Here is a 15,408-nt window from a genome sequence, read left to right as displayed (position 1 = left end):
TAGCCTTGAACTTACAGATCCACCAGCTCCCCCAAGCCTGACTCTCCTACTCTTTTTGAGATAGGGTTTCACTATGTAGCACTGGCTGTCCTGGAACTTAAAGTGTAGACCATGCTGGCCTCAAACAGAGATCTACCTTGTCTGTCTCGATAGTACCGGGATTAAAGATGGTGTGCACCACCATCTGGGAACACTTGCTCTATTTCCCCCTCTTACCCCCGACAGGCTCTACTTTTAAAAGACACAGTTGTGCATGTATTTAGGTTACAAAGTGCTATATAGATAAATGTGTATAATGTTGATGGATTAAATCAAGCCAATTACTTTTAGCTTTTATGGAGAGGGGGAGAGCTCTTTGAAATGGACTTTTTTATTTTTATTTATTTATTTATTTTTTTTTAGAATTGATTGATGCAGGGTTTTCACTGTGCAGCTTTGGCTGGCTTCAAATCTGAAGTCATCCGGCCTCAGCTTCCTACATGCTGGTGTTACAGGTGTATACCACACATACCTGCTTTTGAAATGCACTTTTTGGAGTATTTTGTAATACAAACCACATTGTTTCTGACAAAGTCATTTTATTAGGAGAGCTCTGGAAACATTTTTCTCCACTTGAGACTTTGTACTCTTTTTACCAGCAACTTCCCTTTTTAACCTCCTACTATGGTTCACTTGCATTTGACAGAGGCCTGTTTTTCAGCTACACCGGAGGCTGAAGTAGGAGGATGGAAGGTTTAAGTCCTGCCTGGCCTACTAAGCAAGTTTAAGGCCAGTCTGGGCAACTTAGTAAGACCCTGTCTCAAAATAACAGTAAAAAATGGAGATAGTGGTAGCACATTGACTTAGTATGCCTGATTCCTCAGATTGGATCCAAGGTAGCAAAGAGGATCTTTGGCTGTGTTAGCATTGGTATTAGAAATGGAATCATCTTGTTTTGGAACCTATTGTGCATGTTCTGTGTTGATTCTTCATACATCTCTTAGGAAAGACTGGTGTCATGAACTAGCAGCAGAGTTAGGTTGGGGGAAGACAGGAACCGTTTCAGTTGGCACATGATCTGAAGATCAGATCCAGGTTAAAGATAATGTTTGGGAAATGTTTCAAACCGATAAAAGTGCCACATGAATGTGAGCGAGCTGCTATGTCTTAATTAATCAATTATTAATTTTTTTTTGAGAGGAGGCAGTGTTGGGGATAGAACCGAGGATCTTGTTTCTGCTATGCTGAGCTATCCTCACTCACCCCAGCATCAAATCTGGAATTTTAAACAACATTCTGTTATTATTTCTTACTCTAAATGTTGTAGACACACACATGTAGGTTCACATACACTCCTGTGTTTTGTAGTTGTATATTTTGATACATTTTCATTGTTTTTTTAAAGGATATATGACATCAGAGCTTAGATTTCTTCTAAGTATGTGGCATTCGTGGCATTTCTTAGTTATAAAATGCGGTGGGGTGTTAGATTGCGCTGTAGTGTGATGGTGTGGCTCCTAGTCTGTATCCTTGAACCAGAAACCAGTTTTATGTTGCTTAGTAAGGGATTTCAGCATAGATGTGAATCTACTTGCTTTTCTCTTCACGTCTTACCAATTCATTCTAAGAACTTGTACCAAATGTTGGTTGTGTTGGCATGTTTTTAGTTTCAGTATACAGAGGTGAGGTCAGATCTCTGATTTCAAGGCCAGCCTGCTCTACATAGGGAGTTCCAGGTCAGTCAAACGTTACATCAGGAGACCCTGTCTCAAAACAACAAAACAAACGACTGGCTAATGGTTGAAAGTACAAGCTAGGGAAAATATTCCAAACTTTATATCTTGGATACATTTGGACGGCAGGGGCATGGATTAAATTGCTGCTGCATAGGTTTATAGTGGTGTGTAGTGCTTAACTTTCATTATACAGTTAGAAACTAATTCTTTTAAGAACATCTTTGAATCTTTCTTTCCCCTAGTCTAGTGCCTGTGTGTTATGTACAGAGTTTTAATAAAGCAGTAAGAGGAGCCAGAGTCATAGGAAAGTTGTATTCTGAGACAGAAATAAGATTGAGTCAGGTAGTATATCAACGGAAGGATGTGTGTACACTACTAGGCAGATTTTGCTAGGATTTAAAATTGTATAAATATATTCAGATTAGCAAATAGTGCCCTTTCTAAGAAGATCCATACCTAAATGCTATTTTTCCCCCTTAATTGTAAAAGGAAATTATAGGGGCTGGAAAGGTGGCTCATCAATTAAGAGCACTGACTACACTCTTCTAGAAGTCCTGAGTTCAATTTCCGGCAACCACATGGTGGCTCACAACCATCTGTAATGGGATCCAGTGCCCTCTGACAATAGCTATAGTGTGTTCATATAAATAAAAGTAAATATGTTTTTTAAAAGGAAATTATAAAAGTTATTTTAAACTAAATGTGATTAAGTGTGTTTAGTATAAAATATAACAAAAAAATGGAGTTTGTGGATTTGTAGGAGGTTTGAAATAACTAGGTAGTTTAAAGATGTTTCTAGCTTCCTTAAGTTTAAGCTAAATGTTAAGTATGTCAGTATTTCTGCTGCCTGCTGAGCACAGCTGGACTCTCCACCACCCCCCTTCTGGTTCTCTGATTCATGGGTTTAGTAAGTTCTGTACAACTCTCTTAACAGTTAATGTGGTGGAATTGTGTGATTTAGTGTCTTAATAGTTGATTTATAACATGCCTACTGAGATTTATCTTTTTTTAATTAAAATGTTTTTGTTTGTAAGCATTAGCATGCTTATGAAGATTATATGCACTAGCATGCTTATGAAGATTGTTTGTGTGCACTAGCATGCTTATGAAGATCACTGGGGGCTGCTTCCTTCACCAAGGGTGTCCTGGGAGGGAGATTGAAGTCCATTCGTTAGTCTTTTTTCTTTCTTTTTTTTTTACTTTTTAAAAAATTACTTTATGCATTTGGGTGTTTTGCCTGTGTGTATCAGTCAGTGCTCTTAGAAGGCAGAAGATGATGTTGGATTCCCTCTGGAACTGGAGTTCCAAATAGTATAGACTACCTTGCAGGGGAAGTTGAAGCCAGAGTGACCAGTGCTCGTAACTGCTGCTGATCCTTTTCTCCAGCCCTAGTTCAGTCTCAACAGCAGGCTTCCTTACCAGTCTCCCAGTACTTGCTTTTTAAACAGTGGTTGGAAACCTGTTTCTTACCCCAGAATATTTAAGGAGATGTGTCCTAGAGATGTTGAATCAGTCAATTTAAAAATTTACTTACTGTCTTTGTATGATTTTATTGGCAAAGTTAGAAAGAAAATCAAGGTGTTCTAGATGCTTCTTCAAGGTTGTTTTTTTTTTTTTTCTTTTCTTTTCTTTTCTTTTTTTTTCGGAGCTGGGGACTGAACCCAGGGCCTTGCGCTTGCTAGGCAAGCGCTCTACCGTAACAAGCTAAATCCCCAACCCCTTTCAAGGATATTTTAATGCATAAACTCAAAACTGCCTTTAGATATTTCTGGCAGTCTTCCTCTGTAGAGAGCCACTGATATAGATTCTAAGCTTAATAAATGCCTTTTCTTGTTTGTCTTAATGTTTAAACATGTCACAAGTTAGGCTGTATCAGGTAGTTGCTTAGCAAGGTTGGTGCCCCTCACCTGCAGTATACCATCTCTCATGGTCATACTAATTTGATAAGATTCTCTTTCTCCTTTCCTTCCTCCTTTCCTCCCTACTTTTCTCCTTTTGTTTTATACAATTACCTATTTTATATGTATAGCGTTGCTCATATGTCTGTGTGCATTATATGCATGCTTGGTGCTCAAGGAGGTCAGAAGGTGTCAGATCCTCTGACAAGAAGGTTGCTGTGCTAGAAGTTTATAACTGTTAATTGTTGGTTTTGGCGGCACCTGTATGGTACGGTCCAAGTTTTTCTGGGTGCTTTGGTCAAATGGAATTATGGATAGTTGATAGTTGCTATGTGGGTGCTGGGACTTGACCCTGGGTCCTTTGAAAGAACAGCACAAACTGTTAACAAATAAGCCATCTCTCTAGTCCAAGAGATTTTGTTAAGTGTACAAGTCCAAGTCTCCAGCTCTGTCATCCTGAACATGCTCCATCTCATCCTAAAGTGACATGTCCAAATTACACATTTATCTGTCTTAATGTGCAAATGATTTTGTGGCACCACATCTTTTTTTCTTCTTTTGTCTCACATGAAAATTAGCATCTTTTGCATAGCATTTATTTTTGCTGTTTTTAATACAGAAACTCACTGTATATATAGTTCAGGCTGTGACTCAATGTTTAGCCCATCTAGTCTGGTGCTGCTTTAGTGTTGCTTAAATTTTTAATTTAGCATTACCCTTCAGTGATTCCTTAATGAGAACTTCGTGAGACTATTCAGTTATCAGAATAGGTAATAGATTATTACCTATTATAACAATTATTTATTTTAAATAAGGTGCCCTGTGGACTATAAAAATTTCTCAGGCATTGTCAATGACAAGGTTGCTGCTGTGCTAAATGTTTATAACTATTTATTGTTGGTTTTGGCAGCACCTGTCTGTTACTGGTCCAAGTTTTTCTGGGTGCTTTGGCCAGATAGAGTTTTCAGCTTCAGTTCTTCCTATTGACTATTTTTCAGGTCAGCAACTTGTTTCACTGGAGGTGTAGTGACATCAAGCCAGTGCCGTGGCTCCAAGTTTTCTTATAAAATGGCTAAACATAACAGTCAGTATAAGGCATTACATTTCTGAATTATTAAAAAAACAAATCTTGCTTTCTTTGATAACCTTGCCATAAGAAACGAGTTTATTTTATTTTTTTGAGGTGTTGAACCTTCATGTATGTTTAGAGAGTATTTTTCCATTGAGCTTCTGCCCTATCCTAAGGGCAAATACTGAAAAAAAATGAAAATGACTTTGATGGAAGTGATGCCGTGTAGTTCTTTTGGTTTTAACAAACAAATGTAGTAGTGTAACTACTATAACTAGGCTAAAGTCATTCTCCCAGAAGCCCTCATGTCCTTTTGTAATCAGTTTCTGCACCTAGTCAGTGCTTCTTCATGGTTTAGAATGTCACAAATAAGAATGTGGTTGGTTTTGAGGGGGCAGTAAAATGCATAAAATGTACCGTTGTTGGCATCACGATGTTAGGCAATCATTGTACATTTCTATTTAGTTTTGAATAACCCTATATCCATTAAGCAGTCACTCCACATTCTCACTTTCATCCAGTGTGTGACAACTACAGTCCTACCATGTGAATCTGTTCAGTCATATGAGTAGAATTATGCAGTGTGTGTCCTTTTGTATCTGGTTAAAGTCACTTAGTCTGATGTTTTCCACATTAACTCAAGGTGTTGCTTGTGTGAGCACTTGATTCCTTCTTACTGCTGAATCATATTCTATTGTGAGATGCCTTGCATCTCTCCTGCCAGTAGACATATAGATGTTCACCTCTTGAGTAATGTAATTGTTGTGGTAGAACTTTGTATATGCTTTTATTGTAACATGTATTTTTAATTTTGGGCATATTCCTTGAGAGAGATTTGCTGGACTACATAAAATTTTCTGCCTTTTGAAGGATGGTCAAACTTTTCTGAAGTGGCTGAAGCATTTTACAGTCTCACAGCAATGCATAAAAAGCTCCAATTTCTCTATCTCCTCATTAAACCTTGTTCATTTTTGTTTTTGTTTTCAGTTTTTAAATTCTGATTATTGTAGTTAGTAAATTTTTCTCGTTTTGGTTTGCATTTTCCTAATTATAGATGATATTGAATGTTTTCATGTGCTTGACCCTTTGTCTCTGTCTTTCCCCTTTCCTCCCTCTTTTATTTCTTGGTCTTGAATCAGGTCTGCTGTGTCTATGGGCTGCCTGGATCTTGTGTTCTTTCTGGTTCTCCTATCACAGCCTCCTGAACCATATGCTTCATAGTGAAATTAGATCTTTGTAGTTAGATCTAGTGTAGTTAGATCTTTAAGCTAAAAGACACAACTTGATTGATTTCTGTTCACCATCATCTTCTAAACTCACATCCTTTCTTCTGCCTTCTTTTTTCCACGTAGCAAAAGCTGCATTTATTCTTCTGTCTTGAAAAATGTGTGATGTAAGATAGTGCCTCCTGTTGTTAGTAGTAACATCTCAAGCAAGTGAGCAGCTGAGACCATCCTATAACTAACTAACTAACCAACTAACCAATTAACTAATGAGTGTGTGAGTTTGAAGAAGGAGCTAATAGTGGGAATTTTTTTTTTCTGAAATTACACACCAGTTTTACACCCTGTTTTAGTTACTACTTCGTTAGTAACGGTAATACGTTGTATTGCTGTGAAGAGACACCATGACCAAGGCAAACCCCCCCTCCCAGCCTGCTCTCTATAAAACACACACACACACACACACACACACACACACACACACACACACACACACACAGGAGGGAGGGAGGAAAAGGAAGGGGAAAGGAGAGGAAGGGGGGAGTAAGTGGAGGTTAAGGTGGAGTTTTGAGAAACTTGGCTGTGAAGAGTCTGGACAATTACTGATTGAGATGGGATGTGCAAAACAGGGTCTCATGTGGCCCAGTCTGCTCTTCAAATTGCTGTGTGAGTGAGACTGCCCTTCAATTCTTGATCCTCTACCTCTACCTCCACCTCCTAAGAGCCAGGATTCCGTGCGTGTGCCTGACTAGATATTTAAAAGGAAAGGAGTCCAGTTACTTGTATAGAAGTGTTGTTCATGTGGTCTTGCAGGCGGTGTGGTAGAGTGGTGAAGTGGAAGAGTCTGGCCTACAGAAAGTAAAGGTGTTTGGGAGACAGGTGAAACTTAGGGTCTAGATGAACTTCTCTAGGGAGGAGCTTTACTTATTGTCTAATGAAGATGGAAAAAGCTACATGTGCAAATGGAGGTGAATTTGGATTTCTGGGGAGAAAGTTTGTAGTCACTAGTACAACTGGGAACTTTAGGTCAGTTAGGGAACCTCAGTTACTCACTGCTGTGATAAAAATATTTGACAAAAGCAGCTCAAGATAAGAAGGATTTATTTTGGCCCATGGTTTCAGAATGTCTCAGTCCATCGCGGCAGGATAGGCATGGTGGCAGGGTAGGCATGGTGGCAGGGTAGGCATGGTGGCAGGGTAGGCATGGTGGCCAAAGTAGAAGAGTGTGACAGGAAGGAGTCAGGGATAATACATTCCCAAGGACCTACTGTCAGTGACCCACTTTTTTTTTTTTTTTTTTTAAGATTTATTTATATGAGTACACTGTAGCTGTCTTCAGACACACCAGAAGAAGGCATCAGCTCTTATTACAGATGGTTGTGACCCACCATGTCGTTGCTGGGGTTTGAACTCAGGATCTCTGGAAGAGGTGTCAGTGCACTTAGCTGCTGAGCCATTACTCCAGCCCCAGTGACCCACTTCTTATAGTCAAGTTCTAAAGCATTGGCTCTCAACCTTCCTAGTGCTGAAACCCTTTAATACAGTTCCTCATGTTGTGGTGACCCCAATCATAAGTTATTTTTATTGCTATTACATAAGGGTACTTTTGCTACTATTAGTGAGTTGTAATGTAAGTATCTTTGTTTTCCAGTGGTCTTAGGTGACCCCTGTGAAAGAGTCTTTTGATCTTCAAGAGAGTTTCGCCCATAGGTTGAGAACTCCTAATCTCCCAAATAGGACTACCAAATGGAGACAGAGCATTTCAAACATGATCATGTGGGGGTTTCTCAGATGTAAACCTTTGATTAGGCTTGTTGCTCTTAGTAGGAGCTCATTGTGTTAGCACTTAAATGTGAAAGCAATCTTTAAACCTGTGTAGCATTGAAGGTCTTGTTATAGATTATAGCAGAGGAAAGGAATGTGAGAGAGATATTCACTACCCTTTTCTCTGAAGACAGTTATGCACATGAACCACATTTTACCAGCTCTGGAAAAAAAAAAAAGAACTTAAAAGTTATAACCTAAAATAATTTCCTTAGTGATTGTACCTTCTGTTTAATCAGATTAGCTGTCAACTAATGTTATTTGAAGTGCCTTGGAAGTCACATTTATTTGGTGCTATTAAAATTATACTTTACCAAGAAATTGTAGTAAGTACATTTTTAATATTGCAAGGTTGATGCAAATTCATTTATAATCATGAAATGAAACAACATTGTTATATTAAACATGAATATAGTTTTTAAAAGAGTTTCGTAAGTTTTGGGTGAGTATATTCCGTGGGTTTTTTTTTTTTTAAATGTAGATACAGGTAGAGGGATTATAGTCCCTAATACTGTTTTTACTTCTGATGCTAGTTGCAAATCCTTATATATCAAACTTACAGTTTATTACCACAGAAAGTGTTCATATTAATGTTAGTGATGAACACATAGGGCAGAGTTCAGGAAAGTTCCAGGTATGGAGCTTGCAGTTGTTCTTTCCTTGGAGAATCACAGATGGTATGACTTCTTTGTTATCTATGTTCAATAGTACCCAACTGGGATGCTTGCTCTAGCTTTTGTGGGAGTTTTTATTGAAGTTCTGTAGCTAATTGCCTGCATAGTTATCTTAGTTTTCAGCCCTCTGGAGTTTGATTTATGTAATTCAAATGTTGCTACTAAGTCATACCATTTCACTCTGTGGTATGGCTTAGACTCCCCCAGGTGAACAAAAAGAGCCTTCCTAGGCATGACATTCCAAGATTTTAGAGACTTGACCTACTTGAGGCTATGGTTATGAGCTAGAGCTTCTTTAAGGAAGATATAAGGAAGGTAAAAATCTTTGTCATTCACATTTATTAAATATATTTTTGTTTTCAATCATTTTAGATTTGCTAGATACTGAGTTACAATAAAAATAGGTAATAAGAACTTATAAGTAATTAAAAATTTTGGTATTATAGTCACTTAGTACTTAGATAGTTAAGGAAAATTTACCAAGAAATTTGTATTACTTACATTTTTAATATGGCAAGATTGATGCAAATTTATTTGTAATTTTGAAATGAAAAGACATTCTTTTAATTTGAACACTTACTACTGTTGCTGCTGCTGCTGCTATTTTGTTTTTGTTTTTGTTTTTGTTTTTGTTTTTGGAGACAGAGTTCCTCTGTGTAAAAGAACATTGGCTGTCCTGGACTTGCTTTGTAGATCAGGCTGGCCTCGAAACTCAGAGAGATCCACCTGCCTCTGCCTCCTGAGTGCTGTGTGCCACCATGCCAGCCCTGAATGCAAAGTTTTTTCAAGAAGAGTTTTGTATAAGTAAGTCTCTGAGAGTTTGAAAAGCTGGCTAAGTGATGAAAGTTATTCTTGCAGGGGACCTAGGTTTTATTCCTACACTTAATGGTGGCTCATAACTGTCTGTGTAACTCCAATTAGAGAAACTAATACCTTTTTCTCTAATACCCTATTCTGGCTTCTGCAGGAACCAGATATGAATGGGGTTCATGTACATACATGCAGACTAAATGTTCATACAGAAAGAATGAAAAAATTAAAGGGAAAGTGTCTGAGCTTCCCAAATAATCAATCTTTCAGCCCTAGATTCCTTCTTAGGACTATATTTTTAATGTGACAACGGTGTTCATGAGGTCCTAGACTTTTTGTCTTTTCTTTTCCTTCATGAAAACATGTTTGAATCCAGGTGAGTAAGACTGTCCTGGTTAGTGTTTGGTCACCTTGACACTAGCTAGAGCTCTTTGGGAAGAGGAACTTTGATTGAGAAAATGGTAGATCAGATTAGCCTGAGGGCAAAGCCTGTGTGGCTTTTTTTTTTTTTTTTTTTTAAAGGACTCAGCTCACTGTGGGCAGTGCCAACCCCAGGCAAGGTGATCCTGAATTTTATAAGGAAGCCAGAGGAATCAGTTTCCTCCATAGTTTCTGCTTCATTTCTGCCTTCAGGTTCCTGCCCTGGGTTCTTACTCAGACTTCTCTCGGTGATTGAGTGTAAGCTGAGAGTTGTAAACTGAAGTAATAAACCCCTTTCTTCCCCCTGTTTGCTTTTGGTCATGGTGTATTATCACAGAAGCAGAATGAAACCCTAAGACAGAGACATTATGAGGATAGTATTAGATTTAAGCTTTAAAAGATAATCATTTTTATGCAGAATGAGCTGGCATTTTCTTCAGCTGTCCTTTGTGTATCACTGTTGTAGAGAGTATATATTCTTACCTCATTGCTCTCATTTCCTGGTTTATGTCCATTACAAATTAGCTCTAGCCAGGGGTGTGAAATCTCTTCAGCCCAGGTTAAAAACAGCTTAATGTGATGATGCTTATTCCAGTGGCACCACTAGATGTGGTGTTTGCATCAAGTCATTTTAGGGTCCTTTATGGAAATGCTTCCTCATAGGGAATTTTCTGACTTCAAACTTTCTAGAAGTGGCTTTTGGGGGGAATGGGGTTGCTCTGTGTAATGCTTATAGGAGCTGTACCAAAGACTATCCAGGAGATACTGTCTTCTATCTGTGTGCAGATGTATGAGGACTGAAGATCTGAGTCACTTGAAGTGAATAGCTTCCTAGATTTATACATTGTCTGGATTTTGAATATAGGTAAATAAAATGATTGGTAACTGTATTCGCATGGGATCTATATGTTACGGTTAAAATTTAAATTCTTATAGATTCACTTTTTTTTGATCGCCACTTAAAGAATCTTTGTTCTCCAAGGCAGAGTGGCTTTCCATCGGGATTTTTGCTTCAGTATTTGAACTTACAGTGGCCATAGTTAATGAAAAAGCATCTAACCATGAGTGAGATTTGCTTCATGTTTGAACAAATGTTTTAACCCGCTGTCTTCACTAATACTGTAACTGCTGTCTTACAGATTGACTTGATGCAAAACACCACAAAGGCTCCATATTACACAGTATGCGATTTTTGAGGTATGAGCTTTAGAAACTTACTACCTCTCATGTGGCATGTACATCAGGCGTAACTTCAGTTGGATCATTTTGGGGAAATTTATGCATTTCTTCTTTTTTCCTCTTCACATTTTTATAGTATTAAAGGGACTGTGGAAATATTTTTGGATCCTTGTGAGGATTCTTAATCTAACAGATATATTTTCTTTTTCCACTAAATTGAAACACTAATTCTGGTAGATAGCTTTTTTAGCCCTTTTAACTAGCTTGCTTAACACTGATTTCCTGATTCCTGGAGTTGAAATCTATGTTTTCTGTTTTGTGCTTTGCTAAATCTTAAGTGCTTATTTCTGTTCTTAACAGCTATTTATTTTTTATACTGTGGTGGTCTTGTCTTGTCGGTGCTAACAGCCTAACAGTTTCTGAGACATAAACAGTTTAGATATTATAAAAGTTGCTGTTTCATAAAAATGCTCAGCCATTTTGTTGTGCATTTTGTGTCAAAATACATGTGCTCAATGCTGGAGATAAAAGTTTGCATTAGAAGAGCCTAACCAGGAGTGTATTTGGGACTGTTCTCATAGAGTGGCTCTGGCCTAGTGAGTTGTCGTTACTGTTAAACTTTTATAAAGCTAACTTTATGATGAAAAAATTTCAGTGTTCATAACTTTTGGGAGTTAAAAATCTTTTTTTCTAATGAATTGGGAAATTACTCTTGGTTCTGTAAGCATAATGTGAAGTCACATGCACCTAGTCAGTTAGAAACCTTTGGTAGCAATACAGTGAGTGCTTAGTTTCTTCATTGAAGAGCATAAGCTGCTTTACATGTAGTATGAGAACTTTTTATTGCATTTACATGCTCATGAACTGCTAACATATGCTCTTTTTAGCTTGGAAAACTTGAGTTTATTTTGAATTATGGCCATAATTCTTACTGGGCCCTGCCAGCTATGTATTTGTTAAGAATTCTATATATGAGCTTTGTAACAGCCTTATATATTAGATATTCACATTTTATACAAGAGAAATCAAAGGCCTGGAAAACAAGGGACAGTGCTGTTAAAATGCTAGGGCTGGAGCCTTAGCCCAGATGTTTTTTTTTTTTTTTTTTTTTTTTTGGTTCTTTTTTTCGGAGCTGGGGACCGAACCCAGGGCCTTGCGCTTCCTAGGCAAGCACTCTACCACTGAGCTAAATCCCCAACCCAGCCCAGATGTTTTTAACTTGCACAATCAGCAGTCTCATGCTGCTGCTTTTTCACAGAAAGCGCTAGTTAGGATTGTATGGGCAACGTGAGCATACTGAAAATAGGGAATGCCAGCAGTGTAAATATTGATAGAAAGTTTTGTATATCAAAATTAGTCATGTGCTTATCTGATTTGTGCATTTACTAAATTATTTTGTTTTTCAGATTGAAGTAGGTGAAAATTCACTCTTATACCCTCTTCTTCCTTCCCCCCCAACTCTGCCAGGAAGCCCATAAGCTCTCCTTTTTTTCTAGTATTTTTTGAGAAAGTAATAATGTATTAGTTGATTGTAGGTAAACATTTAATATGATGCTTTTAGAGATAGGAAGGATTATTTTTGAATTATTTAATAAGTTTTCATGCTCCACTGAGCATTAATTCTTACTGAATGAATTAGCATCTGCAATAAAATATTTGCAATCTACCCCACCCCAACCCCAGTTTTGTGGATTTTATTTCTCTGCATTTGAAGAATTAGCTTTGTTTGTATGGGCACAGACATTCTTGAAGAGGACAGTCTACCCTTAGTTTTAGCTTGCTGTGTTGTGACACTGACTTAGATTTTCTAGTTAGGAGGTCAAGTTTAGTTGGACCTGTTCTACATTCTGTATCAGCAGGAATTGCAGTAAGTACAGACCAAGGTGTCTAGCTTGTGGGGATAAGAACAGGATGAAGTAAAAAAGAAGCATGTATGTAAAATCCTGCTGTTGAGTTCAGGTTTTTTTTTTTTTTTTTTTTTTTTTTTGTTTGTTTAGTTTGTTTTGTTTTGTTTGTTCTGTGGAACTGGATATTAATCCTAGAACCCCTCCTTGTTTATAGTAGCCAAGGAGCTCTAAACTACCCTTTATCCTCCTACTCACCAATCATCATGTTTTTTTTTTACGATTTATTTATTTTATTTTATTTTATTTTATGAGTACACTGTAGCTGTCTTCAAACACACCAGAAGAGAGCATCAGATATCATTACAGATGGTTGTGAGCCACCATGTGGGTGCTGGGAATTGAATTCAGGACCTCTGGAAGAGCAGTCAGTGCTCTTAATGCTGAACCATCTTTCCAGCCCCAATCATCAGGTTTTTTAAAGATTTATTTTTATGTGCATTGATGCTTTACCTGAACGTTTGTCTATGTGAGGGTGCCGATACTCTAGAAATGGACTTACAGACAGTTGGGAGCTGCTGTGTGTGCTGGGAATTGAACCTCGTCCTCTGGAATAGCAGCCAATGTGCTATTTTTTTTGAAGATTTTATTTATTTTATGTATGTGCACTTTATTTATTTTATGAAGTGCACTGTGCACTTCAGATACACCAGAAGAAGACATTGGATCTCATTACAGATGGTTGTGAGCTAGTATGGGTTGTTGGGAATTTAACTCAGGACCTCTGGAAGGGCAGTCAATGTTCTTTACCACTGAGCTGTCTCTCCAGCTCCATATTTTTCCCTTTTTTTGGGGTGTGTGTGTGATAGATTTCAGTGTTTTTCTGTATACTCCTGGAGCTCACTTTATACACCAGGGTGGCCTTGAACCCAGAAATCTGATTGTCTCTGTCTGCCTCTTGAGTGCCTTGATTAAAGGTGTGCACAACTACCCCAGACTTGGGGACCACATGTTGGAAGGAGAGAGTTGACTGCCACAGTTGTCATTTTTAACTTTTATATGTTTGCTGTGGTACTTGTGGGCACATGTATATATCCACCACTGAGAGTCACACTCAGAATAAGTAATTTATTCTAATAAAAAATTACATGAGATTTTTATGAGGCAAGGTGTCACTAAATTGCCTGGGTTAGCCTGCTGAACTGTGTAATCTTGCTTTTAGTTAAGATTGTAGGTTTTATTACCAGCCCAGAAGATAGTTGTAATAGATAGAGAAATTACTGCTATTACTACTACTATTATTTTTAAATGTATTTCTTTTTCTTGGGATAGTCAAACAAGCAACTAGTTATTTGTATTTTTCATATGCTAAAATAGAATATTTGGTTTTCTTCCTTCTCGACAGTTTATGAGTGAAACCTAGAAGATACTCATGAAATTCTTGTAGCTTGCCTTGGTTCTTTATTTCACTGAGAAGGAAATTGAGACATAAACTAACAGGAGCTAATAGGTGGATAAAGATGTTAGTTTTGTCTTGGACTACGCCACTTGTTAATTCCCAAAGTGTCCGGCATTTTCTGACAGTAATTACATTACTGATCCCAGCCTTCAGAGTTAGCATGTCTGTAATTCTGAGACCTTGCCTTCTTTTAATATTTGTTTGCTGGGCTGGCAAGATGTGTCTAAGTGCTCTTGTTGTCAAGCCTGATGACCTCAGGCCAGACTTTGGGGACCACATGTTGGAAGGAGAGGCTTGACAGCCACACGTTGTCATTTTTAACTTTTATATGTTTGCTATGGCTCTTGTGGGCATATGTATGTACCCACCACTGGTTTCAACTCACAACAAGTAATTTAATGTAATAAAAAATTTAACTTTATTTCTTTTTAAATAAGTTTAGTTGGCATTCGTTTTGGTGAAGGCATTAAAATATAGCTGAGCATAAACACGATCTTTCTTTTAGTGTTCTTATAGCCTACTTGTTTTTGAAATACCAGTGTATATTTTCCTGCTAGATAATTGAAGAGTGTTGAGAGTTTAGTAGACATTCTATAGGAACTAACTTTACAAAGATTTTGGAGCATGCAATCTCTTTGACCTGACACTATTTTTTATTTGTAACCTGGAAGACTGACCACTTAACCTTTTAGAATCACATTACGGGAGGGAATCCTTGCGTTAGAGTTACAAGTTGTTTAGTTTTCCTGGGGCAGGAAGCATGCAAAACAAGAAACTCCTGGGGCTGAGGAGGTAGCTTTCTCCATAAAACAATTGTTGCATATGCACGAGGACCTGAGTTGGCATCTACATAAAAAGCTGGATGTGGTAGGTATGTTTGTAATCACAGCTTAGGGGAGTCAGAGGTAGGCAGATTTGTGGCAGGAGACTCCCAAGGGAGAAAATGAACAGCTTCTGAAGGGTAACACCAGAGCTTGATCTCAACCTGTTAGTCTCCACACATATGCACATATGTGCACTGGCACCTGCACAATCTCCATTCTGTGAAAAAAAGCAAATTAAGTAAATAAATTAGCATGAGTTGGTCAGTGTAATCCAGGTGGCTCTTCAACAGGAGAGCATGAGCTGCAGACAGTTTGTTGTTTACAATTGTTGACAATCCCTTTTCAGCTGAAAGACTTATTAGACAATGGGGTGCTTAGATAGTTATGGCTGAGCATAAAGGTTAGAGGGAGAGATTCCATATAGCTTTGGCTATTAAAACGTTTGCTTAGAGCTCTAATATTAATAGCT

The 15,408-nt window shown here is 37.9% G+C and overlaps 1 protein-coding gene across 3 annotated transcripts in view; it reads left to right on the top strand.

The window, feature by feature from the left end:
* The window catches only part of Smg1 (SMG1, nonsense mediated mRNA decay associated PI3K related kinase), a 101,761-nt gene that overhangs the window by 12,703 nt on the left and 73,650 nt on the right, over positions 1 to 15,408 (top strand). The window contains exon 2 of one of the 3 annotated variants that reach the window (XM_039101163.2): positions 10,773 to 10,830. The exons of the other annotated variants lie outside the window; for them this stretch is intronic. Within the exon in view, the coding sequence (XP_038957091.1) occupies positions 10,817 to 10,830 (14 nt within the window). The 5' untranslated portion in view covers positions 10,773 to 10,816. The remainder of the gene's footprint in view (positions 1 to 10,772; positions 10,831 to 15,408) is intronic. 3 annotated transcript variants of the gene reach the window in all.

Source organism: Rattus norvegicus, chromosome 1, assembly GCF_036323735.1.
Source record: "Rattus norvegicus strain BN/NHsdMcwi chromosome 1, GRCr8, whole genome shotgun sequence".
NCBI lineage: Eukaryota > Metazoa > Chordata > Mammalia > Rodentia > Muridae > Rattus > Rattus norvegicus.
Note: the sequence above shows the minus strand (reverse complement) of the source record. Positions and strands in the feature narration are given on the sequence as shown.